At 43.2% G+C, this 18,249-nt stretch overlaps 1 protein-coding gene across 1 annotated transcript in view; it reads left to right on the top strand.

Annotated features, from left to right (window-relative positions):
- LOC101519833 (sulfotransferase 1C4-like) overlaps positions 1 to 18,249 on the top strand; it is a 28,845-nt gene that overhangs the window by 3,183 nt on the left and 7,413 nt on the right. Inside the window, exons 2-3 of the mRNA XM_058670623.1 lie at positions 16,847 to 16,972; positions 18,144 to 18,241. Coding sequence (XP_058526606.1) covers positions 16,847 to 16,972; positions 18,144 to 18,241 — 224 coding nt within the window. The remainder of the gene's footprint in view (positions 1 to 16,846; positions 16,973 to 18,143; positions 18,242 to 18,249) is intronic.

Genomic DNA, 18,249 nt, shown 5'->3' with positions numbered 1-18,249 from the left:
CCATGGAACGTGGAATGACATCTGTAAAAGTTCTGTTGCCAACCCTATCAGCAGCCACTGCCTCTTGATAAGGATGAATTCAACTTTGCTTCTGCCTTCCTTGTGTCAACCTATGTTATCTCAGCAGCAGAACGGGATTTAGCATTCAGAATCTTTGTGACAAAGGAGTTTAGGAAATGTACTTTTTTATTTTCGCCTTTCTACTGCTTAGATAAGGAATAAACAAGAAAGATTGAATATGGATACTCAGGGCTAATGCATACATCACGCACAGGCTGTAGTCACTCATTCAGCCAACATCTACATCTTCTGTGCAGTAGCTTCATGCAATATATTTGGGGAGAAGAATTTGAAACGCATAGTTATTTTTTTTTTTAAGAAATAGTGCTATTTATTGTTAGGTGGTACGTCGTGGATTATTTGCATATTTGTCTTAAAACACAAATAATCGTTATTAAAAACAAAATGACCTGAATTGACAAGGAATCTTGATGACTGGGTACTTCAGCAGAAAACATCCTTGCAACTCACCTGGCAGCAGCTGATGGTGAGCTGACATCCGCCACCTAATGAGAGCACAGGGACTTAGGTTTTCCGCAGAAAAGCCCCAAGCCCTGTAGGTGTGGGTCTGCATCTATTTTTAAAAAGCCACCTCTAAAACTAAACAGGTGTCACAAATTTCTGCCTTACCAGACATTACCACTCGTCTTACTGTCTGTTTTGTTTTTTTGTTTGTTTTGTTTTTTGTTTTTTTTTTCCCCATTCTCGGGTCCGACCCGCAGGGGCGCCCCCCAGGACCACCTAAAGCCCTGGGAAACTGCCAGCCGCCCCCAAGCCCCTAGGTTCTGAACTCTCCCAAACTCGTCCCGCCCCTGGCTTTTGACGACCGGGGATGAGGTAGGACTATAGTCCCATTCCTGAGGTTCCCTCGTGGTGGGCTTACCCAGAGGGGAGGTGGTTGCTCTTGGGCCTGGAAAAAGTCAGGGACCCAGTCATTGCCTTGGAGCAGTGGGAAACCCACAGTCTTTACTTCACAGGTGATCCTAAATTTTTTAATGATAATACAACTAAATCAAGAATCCAAATTAGAGGTGATGATAGAAAAAAAAAATGCACTACATATCCATCAATGGAATGTCCACTCACAACTGGCATTTTTTTTACAGATTTCTTTATTTTTATTGCAAAGTCAGATACACAGAGAAGAGGAGAGACAGAGAGGAAGATCTTCCATCTGAGGATTCACTTCCCATGTGGCTGGAGCTCTGCTTATCCGAAATCAGGAGCCAGGAATGTCTTCCAGATCTCCCACGTGGGTTCAAGGTCCCAAGGCTTTGGGCCGTCCTCAACTGCTTTCCCAGGCTACAAGCAGGGAGCTGGATGGAAAGCAGGGCTGTCAGGATTAGAACCGCTGCCCATATGGGATCCCAGCATGCGAAAGACGAGGACTTTAGCTGCTAGGCTACCTCGCCGGGCCTAAGACCTAACATCTTTAAGAAAAAAAAAAAAAAATTCAAGGGCCCAGCACTGTGGCCTAGGCGCTAAAGTCCTCACCTTGAATGCACCGGGATCCCATATGGGAGCCAGTTCCAATCCTGGAAGCCCTGCTTCCCATCCAGCTCCTTGATTGTGGCCTGGGAAAGCAGTCAAGGACAGCCCAAAGCCTTGGAACCCTGCACCTGCGTGGGAGACCCAGAAGAGGCTCCTGGCTCCTGGCTTCAGATGGGCTCAACTCCAGCATTGCGATCACTTGGGGAGTGATTCAGTAGACAGAAGTTCTTCCTCTTTCTCTCTCTTTCTTCCTGTCTGTATATCTGACTTTCCAATAAAAATAATTTTTTAAAAAAATGTTGGGTCTTTTTGGCATTATCTCTTTTTGGTGTTAGCTCTTTTCCATTTGCTGCCACAAGCCAAATTACCAGATCAGTGAGCTATGCAGGAGGTTTTATTCCAGCAGGAAAGATGACCGTGGGGCTGGGAGTAGAGGCAGAGAGATAGAGAGAGGGAAAGACGTCTCCAGCCGTAGTGGTGGGAGAGGGTGCCACGGGAAGAGAGAAAGCAGAGAGCAAGGAGAACAACAGGTACATGGGAGTGTGCCTTTTTTATGGCCAGGGTCAGTGTCACGGGGCTGTGAGGGATGGGTGGATAGGGCCGTCAGGTTTGGTGCCATGAGGTTACAGTGGATTGGTGGGAACAGAGTAAAGAAGTTATAGCAAAATGGCAGACAACAAAATCTGAACTTAAAGGGCACACAAATCTTAAAGAAGTTGAGACCTAGGAGAAGCAGATATTTAAAATTATACCAAGTCTATACCAACACATTGGTTCCAGTGCAACTCGGGATTGAAAACAGAACCAACCCAGCAATTGAAACCACCAGCTGATTGGGGTGATGGACTGTGCCGGGCCCTGTGCTTGCTAGAACATACAAGAATCTGGTCTGGGAATAGCTCAAAGTTTCTTTGGAGATCTCCGCAATCAAACTGCTGGACTCAGAACTCTAACCAAGAAAAGACAGAGGACAGAACAGGTCAATCATTCAAGTCAGCTGTATATTGTTGGCAGCAAAATATGGGGCGAACGGAGACTTTATGATGGACCATATCAATCAGTGGACGACCTCATCGAGTGAAACTGGCAGCGATTCATAACTGGAGAACTATTAAAACCACTTGAGCAAATATCTCAGAGCATGCCCCACATCCAGGACTTGGGGTGGACGAGAAAATGGGTGGGGCCTCTTCCTCAATATCCCCCTTTACCTCAGATACATGATGGAAACAATATGGACATAATAGTATTACCCACTTCCCTATACCCCTGAACCTTTTTTTTTTTTTTGTTAAGCATAATTAACTATGTAAAGATTGTCAACAACAATACAATAAAATAGATTTAAAAAAAATTATACCGGATCCGAGAACAAATGGCCGACCAGAGAGGACAGGCATAGAAAGGGAAGCGCTGAAAGTGAAACAGGGTGCGGCTGGAGAGAGATCTGCGGGCCAAAGAACCACAGGAAGGAGTGCCAGAAGATCCCTGGACATCAAGCATCCAAGAAGAAACACATAACTCGGAAGAAATCCAGAGAAGGAACACAGGAAACACAAAGACGCGGTTAAAACGTGGTGAGTCATCCCGGGAAAGGGGCGCATCAGCTGGAAGCCCAGAGGACCCAGGGTGGCTGGAGACAGCGGGACAGGTTGCCTTTTGCGAAGGCCCCTACCAGCAGCAGCGACCGCTCCCCTCCTGGCGGAACTTCCAGCAACCAAAGCTGTGAGACTGCTTGGCGCTCTAAGCAACACGGGCCCCTAGAGGCACCTGGCTTAGCAGCTTTGTTGTGGAGTGGGCACCTGTGACTCTGGGACGCACAGGAACCCAGAGAGGTGGAGTAACCCAGGGGCAAAAAAGAAAAAATTTTCGGGCTTTTCACTCCCTGAGAGAACCATACTGAGACTGACCCTGCTCAGTGCCCCCCTCCCCAGGAAATTCTCCCAGTCTGAAGCTGTGCGAGAACTGAACACTTCAACTTGTGTGGGAGCCGGGGTGTAGGGCTCCTAAGGGGCGCCCCGAGTGGTGCATCGCAGGAGACTTGCGCAGCTTGGCTTTCTCTACCGTCTCAGGGGCGTTGCCCCACTGAGGACTTCCTCCTCTGTGTAGGCCTCTGCTGCTCCAGCCTTGGGATCCCTGGCCCCGGGCTGTGTTGGAGAGTTCCGCGGGCCTCAGCACCAGACTAATGTCCGGAATTCCCGCTTGGGAGTGCTGCTCTGGAATTCGCTCTCAGGTGCTGCTCTGCTGAGAGGGGCAGCGCCGCCTCCAGCTACCACAGGCAGACTCTTCTGGGTGGAGCTCCAGCTGGAAGAACCAGTCTCACCAATTAGGCTGAGTCGGCTCTGGTTTGGCCTCTCCTGCTGGGCCCAACAGGGGATTCTGCCTGAGAGAGGCTACTTTCTCAATTGCACTCTCTCAACCATGGAAGCACAGTCCTGGGGGGCGCAGGGCTGTGGGGAGCTGTGCCCCTTCTGGCTTGCTCTTCTGCCCAGGTCGTGGGGTTGTGTCTAGTGTTGTCCGGCCTCTGAAGCTCAGGCTAAGCCCAGCGGTGGGAGCCAGTGGATGCTCTAGCAGCCGCTCCACTGTTCAGAGCTGGTGTGGGGACTTCTGATACCCAGTCCACGGCCCCACTGCGGTTCCCTCTGCACTCTCTTGGAGCTACTGAGGAGTGGGGAGGCACTTCAGGGGACTGAGGGCAATGGCTGTGGACAAAAAGTCAGACGCTAAAATCCCAAAACAACAGGAGGCAAAACACAATTAGGAGAAGTATCAGAAAAAGCAATGACCCAGAAGAAAGATCAAGCACTCCCTCCCAATACAACCAAAAACTAATCCCAATATCTGAGATGCAAGATGAAAATATAGAGGAAATACCAGAGAAGGACTTTAAGAAACTAGTGATGAAATTCATCAGAGACAGTGAGAAGCACTGGGAAGAGTCCAAGGTATTTGAAAACCATGTCACTGCAGAAATAAACCAAGTCAAAAAGGGAATCCTCAATATAGAGCACAAAATTGAAAGCCTAACCAACAGAATGAACACAGCAGAGGACAGAATATCAGAATTGGAAGACAACCAGAATGAAAGGCTGCAGCTCATCAAGCAGTTGGAGACAAATCTAGAGAAAGCCAATAGGTCCATACAGGAAATAAAAGACAACTTCAGTAAATCAAATATTAGTATAATAGGCCTTCCCGAAGGAGTGGAAAAGGAAACAGGCTTGCAACGGGTGTTCAATGAGATAATACAGGAGAACTTCCAGAACACCGGAAATATAAATCCAGCACAAATCCAGGAAGGACAAAGGACCCCCAGTAGATATTCAAACAGATCGTCACCCAGACATGCGGTCCTCAAACTACCCTCAAGTGAATACAAGGAAACTATTCTAAGACAAGTAAGGAAAAAGGATAGAAGGCTGAAAAAGATGGCCGACTGCAGAGAGCTGGTGTAGGGTGGAGTAGGGAAGGAGAGGAGCCGATCCAGCAGAGAAACAGGCCAGGAGGCGCGAAACTGTAGGGAGAAGAGCGAGAAGGTCACTGGAGTTCACTAAAGCAAGAAGATCTACACAGCGTGAAGGAACAGCCGCAAAAAGTAGGAAAGAAAATACAGCATGCTGTGAGAAACCTGGTGAGTCACGATCCCAGGCAGGGGGAAGGCGGCAGAGGCTCAACCGCCCCAGGGAAAACAGAGGCGGCTGGAAGGATAGGCGCCCACACCGACAGGGGCACCAGTCCCCTGGAAGGCAGGAGCCCCCAGAGGAGGCTACTGCACTGATCATTGGGTGCATCATCCCTGCAGAAGTGGAGGAAAAGCAGGGGAGATTTCCCAGAGGCTTGCCTACCCGCTGCTCAGCGGCTGTGGGAGAGTGCAGAGGGAACAGGAGCGGCACTGTGGGACTGGGGCTCAGAGATCCCTGTATTGGCTCCGAGCTGTGGACTGGCTGCGGGAGAGTCCGTGGATCTTGTTGCTGGACTCGCCCGGAGCCCCAGAGGCTGGGCAACGCTCGACAGGGCCTCACGTCCTGGGCAGAGGAGCAGACTAGTGGGGGCACGTCTCACCTCAAGGGCTCTGTGCCTCTCAGAGATCCGCTTCCATCCTTGAGAGAGTGCAGCTGAGGAAGTGAATTCTTCAGGATGGAGTCCCCAGCTGGGCTCAGCTAGAGAGGCCAGACCAGAGCGGGCTCAGCTGAACTGGCCGGACAGGTTTTCCCAGCAGGAGCCCCGCTCGGAAAGACCTGCCTGTGGTGTTGCAGCCCTCAGTGGAGCAGCGCTTCCAAGTTTGGCACTGGGGCCGCGGAGATTTCCAGCCCAGCACAGGCCGGGGTTGGGGATTTTAGGCTCCAAGCAGCAGGAGCCCTTGCTGTGCTAACCTCAAGCCCTGAAGGAGAGTCTCGGCTCAGCACTGAGGCAGAGACCCCCGCTGTATTAGCCTTGTGACCCAAAGCCCAGGCGCGGCTCGGCAGAGTGAATCTGTAGGGCACTGCCTTTGAGAGGGAGCCACAGGGGAAGGGGCCTGGCACTAGGGCTGGCCCACAAAGGCTCCTGACCCAACTCGGGGCTGTGATCTACAGACCCTGAAAGCAGCTGGTGACTCAGGCAGTAAGCCCTGCTGGGCTCAGCCGGAGACCCCAAACCAGAGCCAGCTCAGCTGAATCACCGCTAAAACCTCAAAACAACAAGAGGTAAAAACACAATGAGGAGAAGTATCAGAAAAAGCAATGACCCAGAGGAAAGATCAAGCACTCCCTCCCAATACAACCAAAAACTAATCCCAATATCTGAGATGCAAGATGAAGACATAGAGGAACTATCAGATAAGGACTTTAAGAAGCTAATGATGAAATTCGTCAGAGAGAGTGAAAAACGCTGGGAAGAGTCTAAGGCATTCGAAAACCATATCACTGCAGAAATAAATCAAGTCAAAAAGGGAATCCTCGATATAGAGCACAAAATTGAAAGCCTAACCAACAGAATGAACACAGCAGAGGACAGAATATCAGAATTGGAAGACAATCAGAATGAAAGGCAGCAGCTCATCAAACAGTTGGAGACAAATCTAGAGAAAGCCAATAGGTCCATACAGGAAATGAAAGACAACCTCAAAAAATCAAATATTAGAATAATAGGCCTTCCTGAAGGAGTGGAAAAGGAGACAGGCTTGCAACGAGTGCTCAATGAGATAATACAGGAGAACTTCCAGAATACTGGAAATATAAATCCAGCACAAATCCAGGAAGGACAAAGAACCCCCAGAAGATACGACCAAACAAATCGTCTCCCAGACATGTGGTCCTCAAGCTACCTTCAAGTGAATACAAGGAAACCATTCTAAGACAAGTAAGAAAAAAGGATAAGATTACTTTCAGGGGAAGGGAAATCAGGATCACAGCTGACCTATCAGAAGAAACGCTCCAAGCAAGGAGAGAATGGGGTAAAACCTATCAAATCCTGAAACAAAACAACTGCCAACCAAGAATAATGTACCCAGCAAAGCTCTCATTTATATTTGAGAATGAAATCAAATACTTCAACAGTAAAGAGAAACTCGAAGAATACATCAACACGAAACCAGCTCTGGAAAATCTCCTCAGGAAGGTGCTAAACCCAGAAAGAAAAAATGAAAACCAAAATCAAAGATGGCAAATGGGAAGACCTCCCCACTAAAATCCATACAAGAAAAGTCAACCAATCAAAAACTCTAATAGTTGCAAATACACACTTGCACACTTACACTCATGGCAGCCCAAAACCAATTCCTCTCAATATTATCTCTAAACACAAATGGCTTAAACTCACCAATCAAAAGGCATAGATTAACGGAATGGATCATCAAACAGCACCCAACAATCTGTTGCCTACAAGAGACATATCTAACCAGAAAAGCCTGTAAGAAATTTAAAGTGAAGGGATGGAAAAAGACATTTCATGCCAATGGACGAGAAAAGAAGGCTGGCGTAGCTGTTCTAATCTCAGATGACCTAGACTTCAAGCTGACAGACATCAAAAAGGACAGAGAAGGACATTATATATTGGTGAAGGGACTGATCCACCAGGAAGTAATTACAATCGTGAACATATATGCACCTAATTCCAATGCGCCTAGCTTCGTGAAGCAACTACTTACAGACTTAAGGGGAGACATAGATACACACACAATAATAGTGGGAGATCTTAACACCCCGCTAACAACTATAGACAGATCAACAAAACAAAAACTCAACAAAGAAACAACAGGGCTCGTACAAAAATTAGAACAACTGGACTTGGTAGACATTTATAGAATTTTTTACCCTAAGACCACAGATTATACATTTTTTTCAGCAGTGCATGGCACCTTCTCCAGGATCGACCACATGATAGGACACAAAGCAAATCTAAATAACTTCAAAAAGATAGGAATCATACCATGTACCCTCTCAGACCACCACGGAATGAAACTGGAAATCAGCAAATCAAAATGCCCAAGGAAATACAGAAACTCTTGGAGGCTGAACAATATGCTATTAAACGAACAATGGGTCAGGGAAGAAATTAAAGATGAGATCAAAAAATTTATGGAAACCAATGAAAACTCTGACACAACATTCCAAAACTTGTTGGACACTGCCAAAGCAGTGCTACGGGGTAAACTCATCGCAATTGGAGCTCATGTCAAGGCCCAAGAGAGGCGCCAAATACAGGAACTAACCACACACCTCCAGGAATTGGAAAAGCAGCAGCAGATGAGCCCCACACACAACAGGAAACAAGAAATCATCAAAACAAGGGAGGAAATCAACCAGATAGAAATAAAAAAAACCATACACAAAATCAGCGAATCAAAAAGCTGGTTTTTTGAAAAGATAAACAAAATAGACACCCCGCTGCCCCGACTGACAAAGAAAAAACAAGAGAAAGCAAGAATTAACAGCATCAAAGATGAAAAAGGCAACAAAACAACAGACATTACAACCATTAAGAACATAATCAGAAATTACTACAAAGCTCTGTACTCCAACAAATCAGAAGATCACCAAGAAATGGAAAAGTTCTTAGACTCACACAACTTGCCAAAACTTAGCCCAGAGGCAACAATCAACCTGAACAAACCCATAACTGAAGCAGAGATTGAATCAGTGATTAAAGACCTCCCAACAAAGAAAAGCCCAGGCCCAGATGGCTTCACTCCAGAATTCTACAAAACATTCCAAACAGAACTAACCTCAATCCTCTACAAACTCTTCAAAACAATAGAAAAGGAAGCAACCCTTCCAAACTCATTCTATGAAGCCAACATTACCTTAATCCCAAAACCGGACAGAGATCCTACAGAGAAAGAAAACTACAGACCTATCTCTCTGATGAACATTGATGCTAAGATTCTCAACAAAATCCTAGCCAACAGAATTCAAAAACACATCAGACAGATCATTCATCCAGATCAAGTAGGATTCATCCCTGGAATGCAGGGATGGTTCAACATTCGGAAATCCATAAATGTGATACACCACATCCAAAAACTGAAAAACAAGAATCACATGATAGTATCAATAGATGCAGAAAAAGCTTTCGACAAAATCCAGCACAACTTCCTGCTAAAGACCCTAACCAAGGTAGGCATAGATGAAAAAATCCACAACATAATCAAAGCAATATATGCAAAACCCAATGCCAGCATCATACTGAATGGAGAAAAACTAGAACCCTTCCCACTGAGATCTGGAACAAGACAGGGATGTCTGCTTTCTCCGCTGCTATTCAACATAGTTCTAGAGGTACTCGCTGAGGCCATAAGACACGAAAAAGAAATCAAAGGAATCCAAATGGGAAATGAAGAAGTCAAGCTTTCACTATATGCAGATGACATGATTCTTTATATGGAAGAGCCAAAAGGCTCAACACAGAGACTACTAGAACTTATACGAGAGTTCGGTGGAGTGGCAGGGTACAAAATTAATGAACAAAAATCAACAGCCATAGTGTATGCTAACAGCCCCAAGTTGGAAAAAGATCTAACCAGCAAGATACCATTCAAAGTAACAAAGGAAAGCATGGAGTATCTGGGAATTAACCTAACCAAAAATGTTGGAGACCTATTTGAGGAAAACTACAAACTACTTAAAAAAGAAATTGAACAAGATCTAGAAAGATGGAGTAACATCCCATGCTCCTGGATAGGTAAAATCAATATCATTAAAATGTCTATACTGCCAAAGGCAATATATACATTCAACGCAATCCCAATCAAATTGCCCAAAACATTCTTCACAGATCTGGAAACAATGATTCAAAGGTTCATCTGGAAACACAAAAAACCACGAATAGCTAGAACCATTCTCAAGAACAGGAAGTTAGCAGGGGGAATCGCAGTCCCAGACCTCTGGACATACTATAGGGCAGTGGTTATCAAAACAGCCTGGTACTGGCAAAAAAATAGAGAAGAAGATCAATGGAGCAGAATAGAAACACCAGAAGGGAACCCACACAGATACAGTCAAATAATCTTTGACAAAAAGACAAACGACAACCCAGGCAAATGGGAAGGTCTGTTCAATAAATGCTGTTGGGACAACTGGTTGATAGCCTGTAGAAACAAAAAGACCCACATCTCTCACCATATACTAAGATCAAATCCAAATGGATAAAAGATTTAAACCTACATCCAGAAACCTTCAAACTTTTGGAAGAAAATGTTGGAAACACACTGCAACACTTAGGAGTAGGCCCTCACTTTCTAAAAAAGACTCCAAATGCAGTAGAAGTCAAGACCAAAATAAACAATTGGGACCTCATCAAACTAAGAAGCTTCTGTACAGCTAGAGAAACAATCAACAAAGTAAAAAGGCAACCCACAGAATGGGAGAAGATCTTCGCACACGACTTAGGTGATAGAGGGCTGATCTCCAGAATGTACAAAGAGCTACAAAACAACCAAAATGTCAAAACAAACAAGCCACTCAAGAAATGGGCACGGGAAATGGGCAAACACTTCACAAAGGAACAAACCCAAATGGTAAATAAACATATGAAAAAATGCTCAAGTTCCCTGGCAATAAGGGAAATCCAAATTAAAACATCAATGAGGTACCACCTAACGCCAGTAAGACTGGCCCACATGAATAAAAGCACCAACAACACTTGCTGGCGAGGTTGCGGGGAAAAGGGAACCCTACTCCACTGCTGTTGGGGCTGCAGGCTGGTACAGCCTCTATGGAAATCAGTATGGAGAACATTCAAACAACTCAAATACAACATACCGTATGACCCGGCAATGGCACTCCTAGGAATATATCCAGAACACTTGTTTTATGAGAAACCAACATGCACTCCTATGTTCATAGCAGCACAATCAGTAATTGCAAAAACATGGAAGCAGCCAAAATGCCCATCAACAGAGGATTGGATAAGAAAGCTATGGTTCATCTACTCCATGGAATACTACTCAGCTATTAAAAACAACAAAATGCAGTTCTTTGTGGCCAAATGGGCCAAACTGGAAACCATACTGCTAAGGGAAATGAGCCAATCCCAAAAGGTTAAATACCACATGTTTGCCTTAATATAAGATGATATGATGTTATGTATAACAAGTTATGTTATGAATGTTATATGTTGTGTATAAACCAAAATTGAAATGTCAATGAGGTGGTCACAGAAGGTGGGTAAGAAATCGCATTTACTTTTACCATATTGGTTACTCATTACTATGTCAATTAATTCCATAATGATGTAAATTTTTGCTGATGGTATGTTGGAGCTTTTATTTGATCGGGATGATACTCTGCTGGCTCTGTCTTCAGACCAGAGAGGGTATACCTAAGAAGCCGTTGAACTTGACTAGACAATAAGATGCTGGACTCTATGTTTGGTATATGCTTGCAATGGGGGAATCTCAACTGAACTTGAACTGTGGTTATGCAACAAGGTGGAGGAATCCACCATGGTGGGAGGGTTTGGGGAGGGGTGGGGAGAATCCCAGTACCTATGAAACTGTGTCACATAATACAATGTAATTAATGAATTTAAAATAAAATTAAAAAAAAAGAAAAAAAAAAAGGATAAGATTACTTTCAGAGGAAGGAAAATCAGAATCACAGCCGACCTATCAGAAGAAACGCTCCAAGCAAGGAGAGAATGGGGTAAAACCTATCAAATCCTGAAACAAAACAACTGCCAACCAAGAATAATGTACCCAGCAAAGCTCTCATTTGTATTTGAGAATGAAATCAAATACTTCAACAGTAAAGAGAAACTCGAAGAATACATCAACACGAAACCAGCTCTGGAAAATCTCCTCAGGAAGGTGCTAAACCCAGAAAGAAAAAATGAAAACCAAAATCAAAGATGGCAAATGGAAAGACCTCCCCACTGAAACCCATACAAGAAAAGTCAACCAGTCAGAAACTCTAATAGTTGCAAATACACACTTGCACACTTACACACACTCATGGAAGCCCAAAACCAATTTCTCTCAATATTATCTCTAAACACAAATGGCCTAAACTCACCAATCAAAAGGCATAGATTAACGGAATGGATCATCAAACAGCACCCAACAATCTGTTGCCTACAAGAGACATATCTAACCAGAAAAGCCTGTAAGAAATTTAAAGTGAAGGGATGGAAAAAGACATTTCATGCCAATGGACGAGAAAAGAAGGCTGGCGTAGCTGTCCTAATCTCAGATGACCTAGACTTTAAGCTGACAGACATCAAAAAGGACAGAGAAGGACATTATATATTGGTGAAGGGATTGATCCACCAGGAAGTAATTACAATCGTGAACATATATGCACCTAATTCCAATGCACCTAGCTACGTGAAGCAATTACTTACAGACTTAAGGGGAGACAGAGATACACACACAATAATAGTGGGAGATCTTAACACCCCGCTAACAACTATAGACAGATCAACAAAACAAAAACTCAACAAAGAAACAACAGAGCTCATACAAACAGAACAATTGGACTTAGTAGACATCTATAGAACTTTTTATCCTAAGACCACAGATTATACATTTTTTTCAGCAGTGCATGGCACCTTCTCCAGGATCGACCACATGATAGGACACAAAGCAAACCTAAATAACTTCAAAAAGATAGGGATCATACCATGTACCCTCTCAGACCACTACGGAATGAAACTGGAAATCAGCATTTCAAAAAGCCCAAGGAAATACAGAAACTCTTGGAGGTTGAACAATATGCTATTGAATGAACAATGGGTCAGGGAAGAAATTAAAGATGAGATCAAAAAATTTATGGAAACCAATGAAAACTCTGACACAACATTCCAAAACTTGTGGGACACTGCCAAAGCAGTGCTACGGGGTAAATTCATCGCAACTGGAGCTCATGTCAAGGCCCAAGAGAGTCGCCAAATACAGGAACTAACCACACACCTCCAGGAATTGGAAAAGCAGCAGCAGATGAGCCCCACACACAACAGGAAACAAGAAATCATCAAAACAAGGGAGGAAATCAACCAGATAGAAATAAAAAAAACCATACCCAAAATCAATGAATCAAAAAGCTGTTTCTTTGAGAAGATAAACAAAATAGACACCCCGCTGCCCCGACTGACAAAGAAAAAACAAGAGAAAGCAAGAATTAACAGCATCAAAGATGAAAAAGGCAACAAAACAACAGACATTACAACCATTAAGAGCATAATTAGAAATTACTACAAAGCACTGTACTCCAACAAATCAGAAGATCACCAAGAAATGGAAAAGTTCTTAGACTCACACAACTTGCCAAAACTTAGCCCAGAGGCAACAAACGACCTGAACAAACCCATAACTGAGGCAGAGATTGAATCAATGATTAAAGACCTCCCAACAAAGAAAAGCCCAGGCCCAGATGGCTTCACTCCAGAATTCTACAAAACATTCCGAACAGAACTAACCTCAATCCTCTACAAACTCTTCAAAACAATAGAAAAGGAAGCAACCCTTCCAAACTCATTCTATGAAGCCAACATTACCTTAATCCCAAAACCGGGCAGAGATCCTACAGAGAAAGAAAACTACAGACCTATCTCTCTGATGAACATTGATGCTAAGATTCTCAACAAAATCCTAGCCAACAGAATTCAAAAACACATCAGACAGATCATTCATCCGGATCAAGTAGGATTCATCCCTGGAATGCAGGGATGGTTCAACATTCGGAAATCCATAAATGTGATACACCACATCCAAAAACTGAAAAACAAGAATCACATGATAATATCAAAAGACGCAGAAAAAGCTTTCGACAAAATCCAGCACAACTTCCTGCTAAAGACCCTAACCAAGGTAGGCATAGATGGAAAAATCCACAACATAATCAAAGCAATATATGCAAAACCCAATGCCAGCATCATACTGAATGGAGAAAAACTAGAACCCTTCCCACTGAGATCTGGAACAAGACAGAGATGTCTGCTTTCTCCACTGCTATTCAACATAGTTCTAGAGGTACTCGCTGAGGCCATAAGACACGAAAAAGAAATCAAAGGAATCCAAATGGGAAATGAAGAAGTCAAGCTTTCACTATATGCAGATGACATGATTCTTTATATGGAAGAGCCAAAAGGCTCAACACAGAGACTACTAGAACTTATACGAGAGTTCGGTGGAGTGGCAGGGTACAAAATTAATGAACAAAAATCAACAGCCATAGTGTATGCTAACAGCCCCAAGTTGGAAAAAGATCTAACCAGCAAGATACCATTCAAAATAACAGGGAAAAGCGTGAAGTGTCTGGGAATAAACCTAACCAAAAATGTAGGAGATATTTGAGGAAAACTACAAACTAATGAAAAGAGAAATTGAACAAGATCTAGAAAGATGGAGTAACATCCCATGCTCCTGGATAGGTAAAATCAATATCATTAAAATGTCTATATTGCCAAAAGCAATACATACATTCAACGCAATTCCAATCAAATTGCCCAAAACATTCTTCATGGAACTGGAAACAATGATCCAAAGGTTCATCTGGAAGCACAAAAAACCACGGATAGCTAGAACCATTCTCAAGAACAGGAAGTTAGCAGGGGGAATCACAGTCCCGGACCTCTGGACATACTACAGGGCAGTGGTTATCAAAACAGCCTGGTACTGGCACAAAGATAGAGAGAAAGATCAATGGAGCAGAATAGAAACACCAGAAGGGAACCCACACAGATACAGTCAAATAATCTTTGATAAAAGGACAAACGATAATCCAAGCAAATGGGAAGGTCTGTTCAATAAATGCTGTTGGGACAACTGGTTGATAGCCTGTAGAAACAAAAAGATAGACCCACATCTCTCACCATATACTAAGATCAAATCCAAATGGATAAAAGATCTAAACCTGCATCCAGAAACCTTCAAACTTTTGGAAGAAAATGTTGGAAACACATTGCATCACTTAGGGGTAGGCCCTCACTTCCTAAAAAAGACTCCAAATGCAGTAGAAGTCAAGACCAAAATAAACAATTGGGACCTCATCAAACTAAGAAGCTTCTGCGCAGCTAACGAAACAATCAATAAAGTAAAAAAGCAACCCACAGAATGGGAGAAGATCTTCGCACACGACTTAGGTGATAAAGGACTAATCTCCAGAATATACAAAGAATCACAATACAGCCAAAACACCAAAATAAACAAGCCACTCAAGAAGTGGGCATGGGAAATGGGCAGACATTTCACAAAGGAACAATCCCAAATGGCAAATAAACATATGAAAAAATGCTCAAGCTCCCTGGCAATAAGGGAAATTCAAATTAAAACATCAATGAGGTACCACCTAACGCCAGTAAGGATGGCTCACATGAAAAACACCAACAACACTTGCTGGCGAGGTTGCGGGGAAAAGGGATCCCTACTCCACTGCTGGTGGGGCTGCAGATTGGTACAGCCTCTATGGAAATCAGTATGGAGAACATTCAAACAACTCAAATACAACATACCGTATGACCCGGCAATGGCACTCCTAGGAATATATCCAGAACACTTGTTTTATGAGAAACCAACATGCACTCCTATGTTCATAGCAGCACAATCAGTAACTGCAAAAACATGGAAACAGCCAAAATGCCCATCAACAAAGGATTGGATAAGAAAGCTATGGTTCATCTACTCCATGGAATACTACTCAGCTATTAAAAAAACAAATGCAGTTCTTTGTGGCCAAATGGGCCAAACTGGAAACCATAATGCTAAGGGAAATGAACCAATCCCAAAACGTTAGATACCACATGTTTGCCTTAATTTAATATGATACGATGTTAAGCATATCATGTTATATTATGGATATTATGTCATTTGTAGTATATAAACTAAAATTGAATTGTGAATGGGGGGTCACAGAAAGTGGTTAAGAAATTGCATTTATTTTTAGCATGTTGACTGCTCAATATCATGTCAATTAAATCCATAATGATGTTAATTGTTGCAGATGGTATATTAGTGCTTTTATTTGACCGGGAAGATGCTCTGCTGACTCTGCCCTCAGACCAGAGAGGGTCTTCCCAATAAGTAGATGGACTTGTCTGGACTATGGGATGTTGGACTCTATGCTTGGCAAATTCTTGCAGGGAGGGAATTTCAACTAAACTTGAACTATGTTTATGCAGCGGGGTGGAGGAACCCACCATGGGAGGAGGGTCGGGGGGAGAATCCCAGATTCTATGTAATTGCAACACAATGTAATCAATGAATAAATTTAATAAAAAAAAAAAAAGAAAAGAAAATATTGAACCCAATCCAAAAAAAAAAAAAAATTTATACCAAGTCTAAAATGGTGGGTATCTTCAGGGTCAATGCTCAAGTCACTCCTCACAAAAAGATTTTATTGGAAAGGCAGATTTGCAGAAAGAAAGAAAGAAAGAAAAATTTTCTATCTGCTGGTACACTCCCACAGTAGCCAGAATTGAGCTGATCTGAAGCCAAGAGCCAGAAGCCTTTTTCAGGTCTGCCATGCAGGTGCAGGGTCCCAAGGCTTTGGGCCGTCCTCCTCTACTTTCTCAGGTCACAAGCAGGGAGCTGGATGGGAAGTGGAACTGGTAAGGTACCAGTTGGCACCCATGTAGAATGTCAGTACTTGAAGGTAGAGAATTTGTGCTGGACTCTTTGCACTGGCCCCCAAAACCAGAATATTTATACAAAAATTCATATATTGATAACTTGGGATATAAAAAAGAATTAATGTTTTCTGAATTGCATTTCCATACACCTGGTATTATAATTCTCATAGATGTTCTAACAAGCATTTGATCACATTTTAATTAATACAATGTTCTAAATTTCTCTTCATCTTCATCTTACGTGTGGAATAAGGAACAACCTGGATCCAGGAGATAGTAGACTTAACACAAAATGAAGGTGATGTTGAGATAAGTAAACGAGCACCCACTCACATCCGGTTTCCTTTCATCGAGAGGATAATCCCTTCTATAGGATGTGGTAAGTATGGAATAGCCACAGCTTACTATGGTCTAGGCACATCGTGTTTCTACATGAAATTGCAACTCTCAAAATTATTGGCATTCATTCTTGATGGATTTTGTTGCTTTATCTGTTAGGAAAAAAAGATTTATTTCCTTGAAGAGTTTGAAATAGATCTTCCCTTTGTTGCTTCATTTCTCAAATAATCCAACAACCAAGATGCAGGCAGGACAAAACCATGAACTTAGAATTGCATGCAGGGGTTTCCCATGTGGCTGGCAGGTGCCTTGGCACTCAGGCCGTCTGCCACTGCTCTTCCAGGCTTATTAGCAGGGAGTTGGATCAGCAGCAGGAACGAGGACTGATACTTACATGGGATGACAGCACTGGGTGCATCAGCTTAACGTGCTGCACCGCAATGCCAGGCCCTGGATTTGTGTCTGGCTGTTGCTACACTACAAAATCTTCTAATGAAGTTAAATTTTGATCTTCTTATTCTCAATTAGCCTCCCTTCACAAGGATGAACCCCTGTAAGCTGCTAGTAGTGGGAGGTTTTGAAATTTTTAGACCCGATCATTACAATTAAGAATTTTTCTCAGGAAAATGTCTACTGATAAGATACACACTAAACTAAAATACAAATGTCAATGAGATGGTCACAGAAGGTGGTTAAGAACTCGCATTTACTTTTACCATATTGGTTACTCATTACTATGTCAATTAATTCCATAATGATGTAAATTTTTGCTGATGGTATGTTGGAGCTTTTATTTGATCGGGATGATACTCTGCTGGCTCTGTCTTCAGACCAGAGAGGGTATACCTAAGAAGCCGTTGAACTTGACTGGACAACAAGATGCTGGACTCTATGTTTGGTATATGCTTGCAATGGGGGAATCTCAACTGAACTTGAACTGTGGTTATGCAACAAGGTTGAGGAATCCACCATGGTGGGAGGGTTTGGGGAGGGGTGGGGAGAATCCAAGTACCTATGAAACTGTTACATAATACAATGTAATTAATGAATTAAAAAAAAAAAAAGATACACACATCCCCTCAGAGACAAGAGCCCCAGGGTTCTCTGGCTGCCATGCATTGCTCCCAGGTTAGCAACACAGGAAGTAGCAGCGATATTTTGAAACAAGTAGGAAAAATTATTAGGAAATGATTACAAACCACTCTTTCCAGGTTTGGAACAAGCTAAAGTGATGCCCTCCCCACGGATCCTGAAAACACACCTTCCCATCGACTTACTGCCTCCATCCTTCCTAGGGGAAAAATGTAAGGTAAAAAA

This window comes from Ochotona princeps, chromosome 12, assembly GCF_030435755.1.
Source record: "Ochotona princeps isolate mOchPri1 chromosome 12, mOchPri1.hap1, whole genome shotgun sequence".
NCBI lineage: Eukaryota > Metazoa > Chordata > Mammalia > Lagomorpha > Ochotonidae > Ochotona > Ochotona princeps.
Note: the sequence above shows the minus strand (reverse complement) of the source record. Positions and strands in the feature narration are given on the sequence as shown.